The sequence below is a fragment of the Vanacampus margaritifer genome, chromosome 15 (assembly GCF_051991255.1).
Source record: "Vanacampus margaritifer isolate UIUO_Vmar chromosome 15, RoL_Vmar_1.0, whole genome shotgun sequence".
Classification (NCBI taxonomy): Eukaryota; Metazoa; Chordata; class Actinopteri; order Syngnathiformes; family Syngnathidae; genus Vanacampus; species Vanacampus margaritifer.
In genome coordinates this window covers 12,408,407-12,422,052 of record NC_135446.1, presented here as the reverse complement: position 1 = coordinate 12,422,052, position 13,646 = coordinate 12,408,407, and the positions used below count along the sequence as shown (strand labels likewise).

Genomic DNA, 13,646 nt, shown 5'->3' with positions numbered 1-13,646 from the left:
TGCTGGTTTGGTTTCTCAGGTATCTTGTGTGAAAAAGTAAAATTGTAACCAGGAGGGTTTTTTTTCTCGCAAGGCAAGCCAAAACGATGTCATAGCCTTCATTACTCATATCTGTTGCAAAATTACAGAGTAGCCACAAGCAATTCTAAGCACTCCTTAATCCCAGGATTTCATCGTGAGTGGAAAAATCTGACTTTGGATAAGGTTTGGATATGGCAAAAGTCCTCAGATACAAGGGAAAAGGCTTCCTTTTATTTCCTTTGAGAGAGAGAGGAAAGGAAGGCCACAATGTTTCCTTTTCTAAAATGTGTTAAGTCAATACTTGCATAAATCCCTTAAACGTGGATTAGCAAAAATATATTTTGCTCTTCAGTTTCATTCAGACAGGAGCCAGTCTTTAAAAGGGCTTGTCCTTATTTAAACATTGGATGGGAACCTAATTAAAGGCAGACCTGCCTATGCTAGCAACGACCAAAACCTGGACTTGTGTTACAAGTCCAGGTTTTGGTCGTCGCTAACGTAGTCAGTCGTTCGCTTTTCTTTTTTTGCTTTAACCCAAACACTGTAAGCGGGCACAATGTCTGTAGCATAAGGCTGATGTGGTTACTGTTGATTTATGCAAAACCCTGCATAACCCTGAGTTCACTTCCTCACTACCTCCATGCATGAGACTTTGAAATAATCGAACTGACCTCAGGGGTTAATGAGTCGTTGACCTGGTTGTCTGCTTTACTTTCTTCACTTGCCCTTTGTCACACTTGACACAAACATTTGAGTCCATGTGGATACCTGCTGGAGGAATGACTATTTTCTTAACCTCTTTCAGGTTTGCATACTGTGACGTCATACAGTGAATGTGAATGAACCATCCAAACGCAACCGCAGTCCGTTGTTGGATTTGAGGCATTCCAGAGGTTGTTGATCTCAAATTGTCATCACTGCTGGGCAGGGACGACACGCTTCGGTGCAATGCTGGGCTTTGTGGCCGAGGTCTCGTGTTGCGTCCATATTATGATAAAGCTTTCTCATGCTGGCCATTTGTTTTCCCATATTAAGTCCATTAAAAATGTGCATTGATATATTGTGCGGGGGTCTTTAAACCCTTGAGACCAGTTGAGAAACGTGCAGTTGAGCCATGTTATTAGCTTTTCTCACATGTATAAAGTGATTTTTTTTGTGGTTTTCATATCTGACTGGCATGCCTCCAATGTGGAGTCATTTTGCTGGTGGCTAGGAAAAAAAAAAAATCAGCATTCAGGGATTAATATATTCACCCCCAACCCTTAGACCAAATTTGATCCAAAGTACTTAGGAGAACAAGTTTTTCTCACAGAACTTCTTAGGCTGAACAAAATGAGTTCCAGGATGATTTAGAATCATTTTTTTCACACTGTATGTGTGCATTTTATTTCATGAAACCCCGACTATGGATTGGATTGTATGACAGACTTCTCAGTTACAGAAGGGGGTTGCGAGTATGCATACGTATATAGTCTTCAGTGAACCTAAAATGCATGTTTTTGGAATGTGGCGGGAAGAAGAGAAAACCCACTTGAGCATGGATAGAACTTGCAAACTCCACACAGGCAAGCCGTAGATCGGCTTCGATCTCACAACTCAAAACTGTTAGGCAGATATGCTAATCACTATCATCTGTGTGTTTTATTGTCACAAGCGAGTGGCCTGGACAGAGACGAGCATGTGCCTGCGGTGTCGTTTAGATGCGACCTCAGAGCCGTTCAATCATCAAGAATCCCTCTCCGCAACGTCGACTCTGCTTGCTAACTAAGTCTAACTTGGCAAAGGTAATTGACCCGTGTCACTGCCGGGTGTTTACGAGCTATGGAGAGCAGCTGTGGGCCCCCTGATCTGTGAATCCTTGAGAATGCGGGTCCTGCTGCGTTGCTAATGGGCCCTGTCCAACATTCCTCCCGCCTGTCCCCGCCACACGAGACGGGGTACTTGCTTATGTCCGATGACATCACATCCTTCCCACATTTCGCCTGTCAAGAAGGACTTAAATGATTGCAAGCAAAAACAAAGTTTTCCTACAAAATAAATGATTCACCTGCATAGCGAAATGGATATTTCTGTTTTTGCAACGCTTGGATGTACATTTATCTTCCATTGTGATGGTAATTTTTCTGATGATGATGGAATCTCTTCTTTCCAGGTTGTTGTGTGGGCCAACAATGGAGATGCAGTGTTTATCCGAGAGTTCACCCTAATTCGACAAGACCACTTCTCAGAGGAACCTCTCCACGACGCCAGCCAAAAACCTGAAGATCCAGTAAGCGATTTTTAAAATTCTATGTTGGGACAATTTGTATACATTCCTTCATAATTTCGGTGGGAAAGAATGGCTGTGTCTTGTGGTAGCAAGAAACTGCCAATAAATCAAATGTGTTTACACGAGGGAGGATTCATCTTGCTAATTCTGTGAATGTTGGCGCTGTTGTTTGCAGTTTGATGTGAAAAAGTGCAGCAGATGCAAATACACACTCGCAGTAACCCGTTTCCACTTCAGGAAGTTGAGCATAGTGAAACCCCGCTAATGGCGAGGGATAGCGATCGAGCCCTGCCGTGAATAATTCACAGCTTTGAATACTAATCAAAATTTTTGATTTTTTTGTTACATGAAGCTGGACTAGGAAGACGCTTACAAATCATAATTTATATATTACAGACGCAATCACTAACTACTGTGTGAACGTTGTCATCTGTACGGAATGACATACATGGAACCTCGGAGTTTGAACGTCTCGGAACTCGTACGATTCGGACTTCAACCCAAAAATCTGAGTAAAAAATGCCTCAGAGTTTGAACTCATTTTCGGAGTTTGAACACCCAAGCAAAGCAAGCAAAACCAAGTGAAGTCAAACGAAGCTAATCAATGCCGAATGCTCATATTGCGGTAGTTGAGACGATGCACTGCTCATTTCCAGTCCGATCGTGAATACTCCCGGAGATGCTCCATACTCGCGAGTGCATTTTGATTTTTCCACGACAATTTTCTTTGCCAGTGGCCCAAAGAAAGTCAGTGGCAGCAAAGAAAAACATACAGTGCTACGAACCAAAGTGGAATTATGAAGGAGATTATCGCGCAGTGGTAACTACCGTGACTACTTATGTAAATACTGGCAAGAGGACCCCCCCCCCCCCCTCCTTAGCTGTTCAACAACGTTCCTGACGTCAAACAACGCACGCAAGGACCGCTTAGTAAAATACACAAACTCAGCACTGAACTAAAGCTAGCATTAACATAGCGTTTATCATCCACTGATGCCATCACACCACAACAAAAAAGGTAAGGTATTTTTTTTTTATTGTTTAAATACTGTACAGGGTAGAAATGTAAAAAAACAAAACATAAATAGAAATTAAAATAGGGATTTTCTGTTTTTGGGGCTTGGGAACGGATTAATTGCATTTACATTATTTCCTATGGGAAAAAATGTTTCGGAGGTTGAACAATTCGGACTCCGAATGTTCCAACTCCGAGGTACCAGTGTATTCTGTTTTAGAGTGAAATAAATCAGTTACTATTCCGTGAAAGATATCACAGTAAAAACGTTGTGGGATTGGAGGCCGACTAAACAAAAAGCAAATGAGTGATGTCACCAAAGACTTCTTAGGCCTCGTGTGTCATGCTAACACGTCTTAAGACCAGGAGGCCGCAGACTCCCTGGAGCCATATTTGTGATTCCTTTCAGCACTCACTTGGTCTCGGACTCCATGTTCCATGTTAGATCTTGGTTCAATATTGAGCTTGATCCACAGCCAAGATAAACGTGTTTTAATTAGCGAGCGTTCCAGGAGGTGGATCGCGGCTTCTGATGACTATTCGCTTTGACTTCTGTGAGTATGCCAGCGCCGCTTGGTGCGCATGAAGGTTGACCTCACCTGCACTCTTTACCTCGTCCCTCGGGAGGGGCGCGACACGTTAACGCTCTCTTGGTTTTCCAGGCGGCCGCATTCCAACACACTTCAGCGGACTCGGCCTAATAGCATAGCAGCATTCATAGACAAATGTTCGAAGTGTGCGGGGGTCTGATGACTGAAATGTTGGCTGACTTGAATGACTTCAAGTAAGGATTATGGAGATAATTCCAGCTTTTTCCACTCAGGGAAATTTTCCCAGACGATTTGTTCCTGTTCAAGTTCAAAACCAGTCAAATAGATGCCAGTTTAGGTGAACTCTTTCAAAGCCCAGTTTGTAAGTGAGATTTGAGACGTGGGAGGAAAACCATCGGTGATTGAACAAAAGCGGAGTGAGGTGGTGACAGGACAGATTTCTCCTCAGCCAGCTACCGTCTAGACAGCAAATGCGTTCATCCTGTTGATAGCCGACTTTAAAGTGACTCTGAAAAGTGATCTCTTATTTAGTGTGCGCTTGTCTGGAGTCTTCCCAGAGCTTCCCACCAGTGCTGACCGAGCTGTACAGAATCTCCGTCATGGATGTGCATCAGGACAGTTGTTAGTTTTGGAAGGTGTTGAGGATGGTTTGATGGTTGGATTTGCAACTTGTCTTGGTATACATGCTGACCATCAATAAACAAAACTTCATCCATCCAGTTTCCATACCGATAACCCTCACGTGTGTGATCCCAGCTGACTTTGGGCGAGAATAAATCAACCTTGAGTGTTGAAATGTTTGCAACAAAGGACAGCGATTATTTGCAAAGTAAGAAATGATGCCATTAAAAGCACAGAATGGTTCTTTAGGGAATGAGCCCATATTTGCCTTCCTGACATGTTTGCTTTGACTAACTCGTGTATATTTACAAGATGCTGTTTGGACAGAAGCTCCCGAGCAGTGAATGTGGTGTCAAGCCACGTGGCGTTGGCTCTTTGGAGCGTTCTGTCAACATACGTGCTCAGTAAATCCCTGGCAAACCATGCGACCACCCCAACTTGATGTGGTCATGCACCATTGCACTGTGGGTACCGGAGTTATGCTGCTGATGTACGAGGCCTCACCACATAACAAATGTGGGTTTGTGCGCAGCCAAGAGTTGGCCAGCTACTGTTGTGTGCACATTTTGCTGAGTTGTACACACAGAAACGCACACATCTCTGCCATATTATGTTGAATTACTTGCTTGTTAGTGTCACATGATTTACTATTTAGTAGACGGACCAAGTGAAAAATTCGGAAGCCAATGCAGATTAGGGTTTGTCCAATCACGTCAAGTCACGCACACATTTTCCCGTGAAGTGATTCCTATGTAATTGTTTACATATCAGGTCACACCGATGTTTAAACTCCACAATGTTTGGCGTGCATTTCCATAAACAGATATGCTTGTACAACTGGGGAAAGAAAAAGTCTCATCCAAGGATTCTTGGATGTCCTTGGCTGTGCCTTGGCACTGCACACCCTAATGGACTCCAAAAGGAGGGGATTGTTACTGTTAAGCCTTTTCTCGTTTACTGTGTGTTGGGATGGCAGGCATGTTGTTTTTATAGGGAATTCCCCAAACACCTTTCTTGCTTTTGGACATAAGGCCTAAGTGTTGTTTAAAAAAAATTAATAGTTCCAAGCCCACCAATTAGCTGTTTATTATCCATCACAGGATGGCACTTGAATAAACTTTAAGAAGCACAGAAACAGTGCGGCATGAGTTGCTCATTGTGGGCACTTGGCTCAGACAGCCTGCTCTAATCTCCAGTGTAAGCAACAGTGTTATCCTGGCTGTAATTACCTGCCGCTGAAAGATCCCCTGCCACCCATGCGTAGTGGAGTTTAAGTTAACCACTGGGCAACATGCAACCCCAAACGTATCCATCTCTTTAATGTGGGCTCTAATGGCTCGGGTGGCTGGGATGGAGTGGATAATTAAGTGTTTTTCATGTCCAGAAAGATGTCATGTTCCACTCATTGTGGGAAAAAAATGCATGTTAAAACTACTAGTTGAAATCAAAAGAAATGCTACACACTATATACTCAACTACTTTGCATACGATAATTCGGAAAAAGCCCCTATGAATGTGTCCTCTTCATTCAGCCACATGGTTGTGTGCAGTTAACATATTGACAGAAGGTTCTGGTCTTCGCAGTGAGAGTGTTCTAGACGTCCCTGTTGTGTATTTCCAAGAGTTCATCCCTTCCAGCCACTGTGAGCGCACACACATGCAAAAAAAAGTCAATTGTGCAGCACTCCTGCTGGGCCACACCTGCAGTTTCACACGTACACGCACACCCAACACACACTTTTCAATATGCCGGAGCCCCCCCGAGAAATTGTTCACAAACCACAAAATTGGAACGATGAGCTTGACACACTTGCCAAGCTGAAAAGTGAACAGCGCTTGGAACTCAAGGCACATTTGGACCAAATATTTATAGAACACAGAGCTAGGCCTTTGACTTTCATGAATAATTTAAGCCTCTGAGTGCTGATGGTCTGTGTACTTTAGCTTTAATTTTACTGTGGATCAAAAAGGAGAACAATGTTGGACGTTATATGTGACGAGTTCCTATAAAATAAAACGTAAAGTCTATAAAGAAGCGGTTAGACCAGCCATGGTGTATGCACCACTTTGGAAAGTTAAGAAAATTGAAAAAAAGATGTCCGCAGTGATAGAATAAGAACTGAATACATCAGGCAGTCGGTGATGGTAAACCAAATTAAAGAAAGACTGAGGTGGCTTAGACATCTAATCAGGAGAACTGAAGGACAGCATGCTGGAAGACAAGATGCAGATGGAAGTACAGAGGACTTGAAAATAAGGAAGACCAAGAACCAGATGGAGAGACCGTCTGAGATCAGAAGTGGATGAAAGGAACACACTTAACAGGAACAGTTGGAGAAGGCTCATACAAAACTTTGGCCTCAAGAAGATTGTTGTTTCAACACTCTTGACAAATGTGCTTGGATTTATTGAACCTGATAAGGGGGGAACTAAGGTAAGGGGTCTTGTCTAAAACTGGATGGACTTGCGAGGTATATCAGTGTGTGTTTACAGAAGAAGTTAAATGGTAGAAATGATTTCTTTTTGAGGGACTATGCATCCTGTTGCAACATGTGTTTTCCCAACTTTCCAGCTATTAGTTCATCCCCAAATCATAATATGAGGCGACCCAGCGGAGCACTGAAGCCTCCAAATTTATGGGTGATTACACACAATGAGGGTCTCCCCCGTGAAAACCTTGCATTCTGTTTGCGAAGACACATGTGCCTGTGATTTATGATCTGAAATCGAAGGATATCTGATCGGATTCACAGCCATCGATTGATTGATCGTCACGGTTGTGCCAAAATTAGGCAAGTTATCGCTCCCCCCACCCGCATTCTTTGCATTAATTGCGATAAGGAGGGGTTTGTTTGGACTGTAAATTGTTGGCCAATTATTTGTGGCGCCTGGGGTTTTCCAGGTTGGACCACAAGCAAACCGACAGCATTCCTCAGCAAATTCTCAGTGACCTCACTTGGGATAATGACGTGGGGGGGTGGGGGGGTGGCAGGCACAGTCCCTCCTCAGAATGGAGTGAGGTGGAGATGAAGTCTCTGTGTTTGAGTCAATTGCATGGTGCGACAAAGTAATGGACTGGTGCTTGGTCGTGTTTTTGAGGCTTTTTGTTGTGTCTAATCGCTGCCACTAGGTGCCACCGTTGAGATGAATGCTGCAGCGCGCACAAGGCTTTTGGAGGGTGAGCTGCACAGTAGTTTTACAAGTTCAAAATAAATCTTAGTTCTTTCCTTGTTTTCCTTCCCTTGCCTTCTCTTGGTGTTTACTGGCCGAGCATCCATTAAAGCCCTCACCACGGTAGCATATTTAGACAGCTGTGAGGCTGAGGAAAAGCAGTTTCAGGGGTTTTATGCGGGGTTGGGGTGCTGTTTAGTCATGCATTCACATTTCCTCTTTCTGTCCATCGAGCGGACCCATTTGAATTCCACAGAAATCTTGTAGAAGAATGAGCTTGATCGTGTTCTGTAAACTGTCAAAGAAATTTGGGGCAAGTGTTAAATGCGGATTGTCTTGTCACATGACGCAAAGTGCTGACATTGTAAACGTCAACACAGGTTCTTTAATCCTCTGATGCGTTCCTATTGCTGCATACTGATGGGAATATACTTTACTGTACAAACAAATCGTCTTGGGTGGTGACGAGTTTGCTCCATTTCAAGCTTATCCGACATTTCTGGGGATCAAGGTCAAAACCGCCTATCATTTACCAAACTCAGAAGTCCAGTACAGTTTTATACCAGGAGCAACTGAGGTTGAGGCATTTTCCCCCATTTTGAGGTGCTTCGTTCATATTTGAACTTTGCTGGAAGCCACAGAAGAGCTTTTCCTGTGAGAGGTGGAGTAATTGTTTGATGCATGCCTTGTTGAAAACTTAATTGCACGTATATCAAAAGAATCTCAGTGAATTTATGGGGTTTTCTAAGGAGATTTGGCACTTGAGGTTTCCTTTAAAAAAAAAAAAAAAACTTTAATGGTTGCCATATTTACAGGTCAGGCACGGGTCATGACAAGGAACTCAAGCGCCTTTTTGTGCTCCTTGTTTTTGCATCATTATCTAACTGAGGGGAAAATGTCAGATACAAGAGGATGCTCCAAAGGGTTACAGCCTAACTTTGACCACCTTTATCACATTACTATCGCTTTCTGTGGATGTTCCACAGCCAAAGACAACAAATAATACATTCCCAACAATGAAAAACACATGTTACCGATGTGACTCCATTTTCAGGTTGAAAACCGAAACCGTGGCTCTATGTAAAGCCTTACAGCAGATCAGACGTCTCTTTTGGTGGTAATAACAGCTTTGACTCACTCGGAGTGTGAACGCTCCGCACTCTCATCGGGTATAATGAGCTGCTGAGGCAAACCAGGTGTGTCGGTGCTCACGGTTGCGTGGTTGTGGATCTGTTTCGTGTTGATGGTTTAGTCCTCTGGATGCAGTCACTTCGTCTGTAACCTCATACCAGATACTCAATTATGGAACGTTACCTGCACCTTCTGATCCTTTGTACAAAAGACTACTTTGGAGTCCAGTATTTACCTACTTAAATACATTCAAGGTAGAAACCCATTGCCCATCAAGCCTAGCCCCAAATAAAATTCTTGCAATGACGTATTTTATCATTTTATACTCATGTAGTACGAAAAGCATCAGGGAAACCAAAACAAATTAGTAATAGGAAAGAGTTTGCAGAGGGATAAAAAAAGGGCAGAATGTGTGTTGAATTTGAGCCGTCACAGACGGAGCCGCGCTTCTGTTCACTTTCAAAGTATTTTTTTTACCAAAAGCGTCGCAACATTTATCAGTGTCAAAAATGGAAAGAAACTAGCCCTTAAGTTGGATTGCATGGTACCATCTTGGTTTTTAACCACAAAGCTTTAGCCCAATTTTTATTGAGATTTAGTATAGAGAAATAACATGTAGTAAGGATAACCCAGTCATCTGTTGGCTAACCATCAAATATAGGCATGGTAGCTAGAAACTGTGGTGGAACTTCAAAGCAAAAATAAAAATAAAAAATTTAACTATTTTATGAGAAGTACTTCAAAAAACTATATAAAACTGCAGTTTTGCCACTCACCTTCCATCTGTCTTAACTTGGACTGGCGCTGGGGAATTACATCTCTATTCCGATCATCGGCTTTGGGCAAGCATTGAGAAATGTGGTCGCTATTCAGCTGCAAGTCGTTAAAAAAATCTATCCTGGTAAAATATTTGAAGGCAGGAGCCCAGAAAACTGTTTTAACAATAACTTTGATGTAAATCATGCCTGAAGCACAAAGAATGATATTAATGCACTCCCCACACACACTTGATTCGAACAATATTGGCTAACCACTGAAGCAGGTGATCTGGGGTTGCCGTGGTAACCACGAAATCTCTTTTTTTTTTCAGTCAGCCCATGTATGACCCAAATCCTTTTCAATCTTTTATTTGTAGGTCATGTGTTGCAATATTGGTGTACAAAAGGGATTTTTCTCCATGCAATCTATTTTCCAAGTCTTGTGTGAGATAGCGTTATACATTATTCATCCTCACGAGTTGTTTGAAGTCAAGACACCTCAAGCAATGTTGTGGTCGATGACGGCTTCCAGTGGCTTGTCAATCAAACACATTCATTTCCTTCTCTGGCAGCAGTAGTTGTCAAGACAAATGCCGCGGTTTATTTTCTGTACTTCCACACTTGCAAATATGAGAAGGATTTCTTCTGAAAGCAAACATCAGGGTTATGGATTAAGGGGGCGCAAGGCTTGTGGAGAAGGCTCCTCCCCTTGGCGGCGCCGCAGTGAGGTCAAGTGGATGTCCATTTGCGGTGTGGTTGCCATGTTTTAATTAAAGCCATTTGCTCAAGTGCAACACATTGGAAGAGTTGATTTGATCACAGGCTCCATTATTTCTTTGTTGTTGTTGTTTCATGCCATTGCAAAACTGGAAATTCTATGAGGGCTATGATCCAATTCCTCTGCACCAACAGCTGTCCATCTACCAGCTTGTTTTTCCTGCAGAACTAGCCCTCCACCTGGCCTATTCCTCACCTCCAGATGTTATGAAAGGCTTTGTTGAAGTTGCTCATAAAGGATGAAGAGCAAAGTTACTCCTGATGGCTTTTGTGAACAAACTGCCACATGATCTACATGACGCTCACTGGCAGTCGCGGGCTTCGGAGAATGTATTTTTTTGGGGCATTCCCAATACAAACTTGGTGGGCCAGGCACGAGCAAAGAGGAGACCGACATTTGAGCATTCAGAAGAATGAAGTCAGTCAATTCGACATCCTAATACACGCAAACGTGTGAAGTTGCAGCTGCCTTCCAACTCCTTGTTTGAATGAGCACGCTTGACTGAAGCCCATTTATTGATTGGCTCCTGTGCCAGACTTGAGGACTACCCCCCTCCTCACATTGCACGTACAAATGCACACTCCTCCCTCCCTCCATTCTTCCATACCCTCCCCTGAATCCAAGTTACTACGAAGGAGCACAGGCGCAGAGAGAAGACTACTGGCGGACCAGACGCATAGATTGACCCAAAGAGGAGCAAAAACGGCTTCATGAAGACATGGAGGGTTCAACAGCTTGCCACCTGCTGCTGATGGCTATTCTTATCATGGTACTGTAATATCTGTTTCCTGCTTGTCTTGTTTCCATTTTTTGCTCATTTCTTCATTAGCATATTTGTGATTGCAACCCTAAATGTCACATGGTGTTGTTTACTGTGCAGCATGTGACTCGCGAGTTCCTTTCAGCCTTACTGCAGAAGCTAGAAAGTGTCCCTTCCTTCCCTTAAGGTCAAATACCCCCCTCCTCCCCCTGGAACCTCTTTGGTTAGGATGCAGTGATGCACAAGACAAGGGATTGAGCAGATGTGTGGCTATCAAATGTCTTGCCAACCTGACAAGGCCATCCAGTGTGTGTTTTCAATAGAGGTGTATGAGTCGGGTTTCTCTTCCCTTGTCCAGGAAAATGTCCTTACGTGCTGTGCTGACAGGTGACTTGCATTGAATCCGTCCGTCAGTGAGCATCAGCGCTCTTGCTCATTTCCTCTTTTCTGCTTGATTGAGTACACGGGAGGAGAGGCCACCTTTCTGTTTTTCTCATTGACAATGCAAACGAAGCAGAGTCTGTCCTGAATGTGCTCCAAAGGCGAGCAGGACGGATGAGACGGATTAGATAGCCGCCAAGTGGACATGCGAGCCGTTTGATTATTAGCCCCAAATCCCGGCAGGAGCTTGTATTATCCCGGAGAACAATAGCAGAGCCGGCAGCCAAAACGCCGTCGTCCTCCTCCTCCATCTTCATCCCTCTTGTCCTCTCCTCTCTCCACCAGCTCACTTGGCTCGCCAGTTGACTGCAAAATTTACTGATTGCTTTTCAAAAGGAGGAGAATTAAGAGACTGCCCGACAAAGTCTGTTTATTTATTGTGGATCCAAACATTGGAAGAGTTGGCCCGTTTGCAAAGTCAGAAGTAGCGCCATGGCTTTGGCTGCGGTCTCTGTTGGCTGTGTGTTAGCGACTGCCATCTTCTACGCTCTGCCAGCCATTTACAACAGTCCATGCAAACTTTGAATAAAATGAACTTTTGGTTCTGCAGGATCCCAATCAAAATTAGATCATTTTCCATAACTGCTTTCTTGAGAAAAAAATGGGCCGAGGTGGACTTGGGTAGGCTTCTGAATTGTGAATACATTTTTTTCGCCATAGGATCCCAATCTGGAATAAAAGCTTTGGAAAAGAAATCATGCGAGTTACTGGTTGAGGCGAACCCTGATGGGACAAGACAAAAGTCACAACATTCCTAATTGTCATACAAATGTGAAAAAAGGCAAATTGCAAAAAAAAAAAAAAAAATTATATCGACTGAGCAGCCAAACTGGGATGAATGGATGTCACAATTTCTTCCATTTTCTGTTCTATGATCATCACATTTTTCTTTTTGGCTGACACTAGTGCCTTGTGGTAAAACGACAAAAAGGGAGCTAATCCTTTTGGTGATCACTGAGTTGAAGTCTTGAGGTCTGTTTTAGTCCGGCTTGCAGGAAAATAATTCTGATGCAAATGACCCCCCCCCCCCCCTATTGCTGCAGATTTTTTAAGCCTGCAGTGTATGGCTGCATGGATCTGAGAAGTAAAGTATTTCTGCAAACATGCTTTGATGGTCCACCAACATCAAAAAGCCGTCTTTGTGTTTAGGTTATTGCGTGAAAATGATATGATGGGCTTTTTTTCTCCTTCGCATCAATTTTCCTTTCACGGCCTTAAATCCACCAGTGAATGGCAGATTATTTGATTGAATGTGTTTGCACCCCGAGTCTTTTCAGCCACATTCCGACTTCCATGGGAGGTGGATGATTTGTCCCAGCGTTAGTTCCATTTCCCAGAGTGTTTTTTCCAGGGGAAAAAGAGGCAACACAGGGTCTCTGGCCTGTCTTTTATTGGGAGCGGCAGCTTTTTGAAGCATGCCAGCTTAGCCAGCCTTGCTTCTCACCCTGTGGCGTCGACTGCCAACGGCGTTGTCAAGCCAAAGGAAAGAAACATAACACGCACACAGTCAGACGGAGGTGATGCGTATCACATGACCATGCCAGCCTTTTCAAAATAAACAACTTGTTTTTTTACTGCTTGCTGAATCTGTCCCATTAAATCAATTTGGAATAAATCTCCATCTCCATCCCCCCCACTGCCGCGCTTCCTGTGCAGAACTGGAAGAGACAGGGGGTCTTGATGGATGGATGTGTCGGGATGTCACTTGCCATCTGAGATGCATGTTGTCCTCTGAGTCACAAAAAAAATCATCTTCTCATAATATTGACTTTGGATGCCGCGGCAATATTCCGAGCCCTGCTGCCAAATACAGCACCATGCAATTGAGAGGACGAGTGTGTGTCAAGCTTTGAGAACTCGAACCATGACGCTCCATCCATTTGATCTCATGTTCCAATCTCTCACTGCGCAGAGCTCACGGACAGCCCGTTCGGAAGAGGACCGAGATACTCTGTGGGATGCCTGGGGCTCGTGGAGCGAATGTTCCCGTACCTGCGGAGGAGGAGCGTCCTATTCCCTGAGACGATGCCTCAGTTCCAAGTAAGTCTTCCAAACAAAAAGCACTGTGCTATTTTTAGTCGGCACAAATGGCAAACGTTTAGCGCTAGCCTGAACTAAAGAGAGGCTTGG

At 43.7% G+C, this 13,646-nt stretch overlaps 1 protein-coding gene across 9 annotated transcripts in view; it reads left to right on the top strand.

Moving 5' to 3' along the window:
* adamtsl3 (ADAMTS-like 3) overlaps positions 1-13,646 on the top strand; it is a 46,442-nt gene that overhangs the window by 14,195 nt on the left and 18,601 nt on the right. For 7 of the 9 annotated variants that reach the window (XM_077544875.1, XM_077544869.1, XM_077544870.1 and 4 more), the window contains exons 2-3: positions 2,174-2,290; positions 13,429-13,556. In XM_077544875.1, coding sequence (XP_077401001.1) covers positions 2,174-2,290; positions 13,429-13,556 — 245 coding nt within the window. Of the gene's footprint in view, positions 1-1,698; positions 1,806-2,173; positions 2,291-10,921; positions 11,085-13,428; positions 13,557-13,646 lie in introns of those variants that run through there. The other 2 variants (XM_077544874.1, XM_077544877.1) reach the window with 2 other exon arrangements.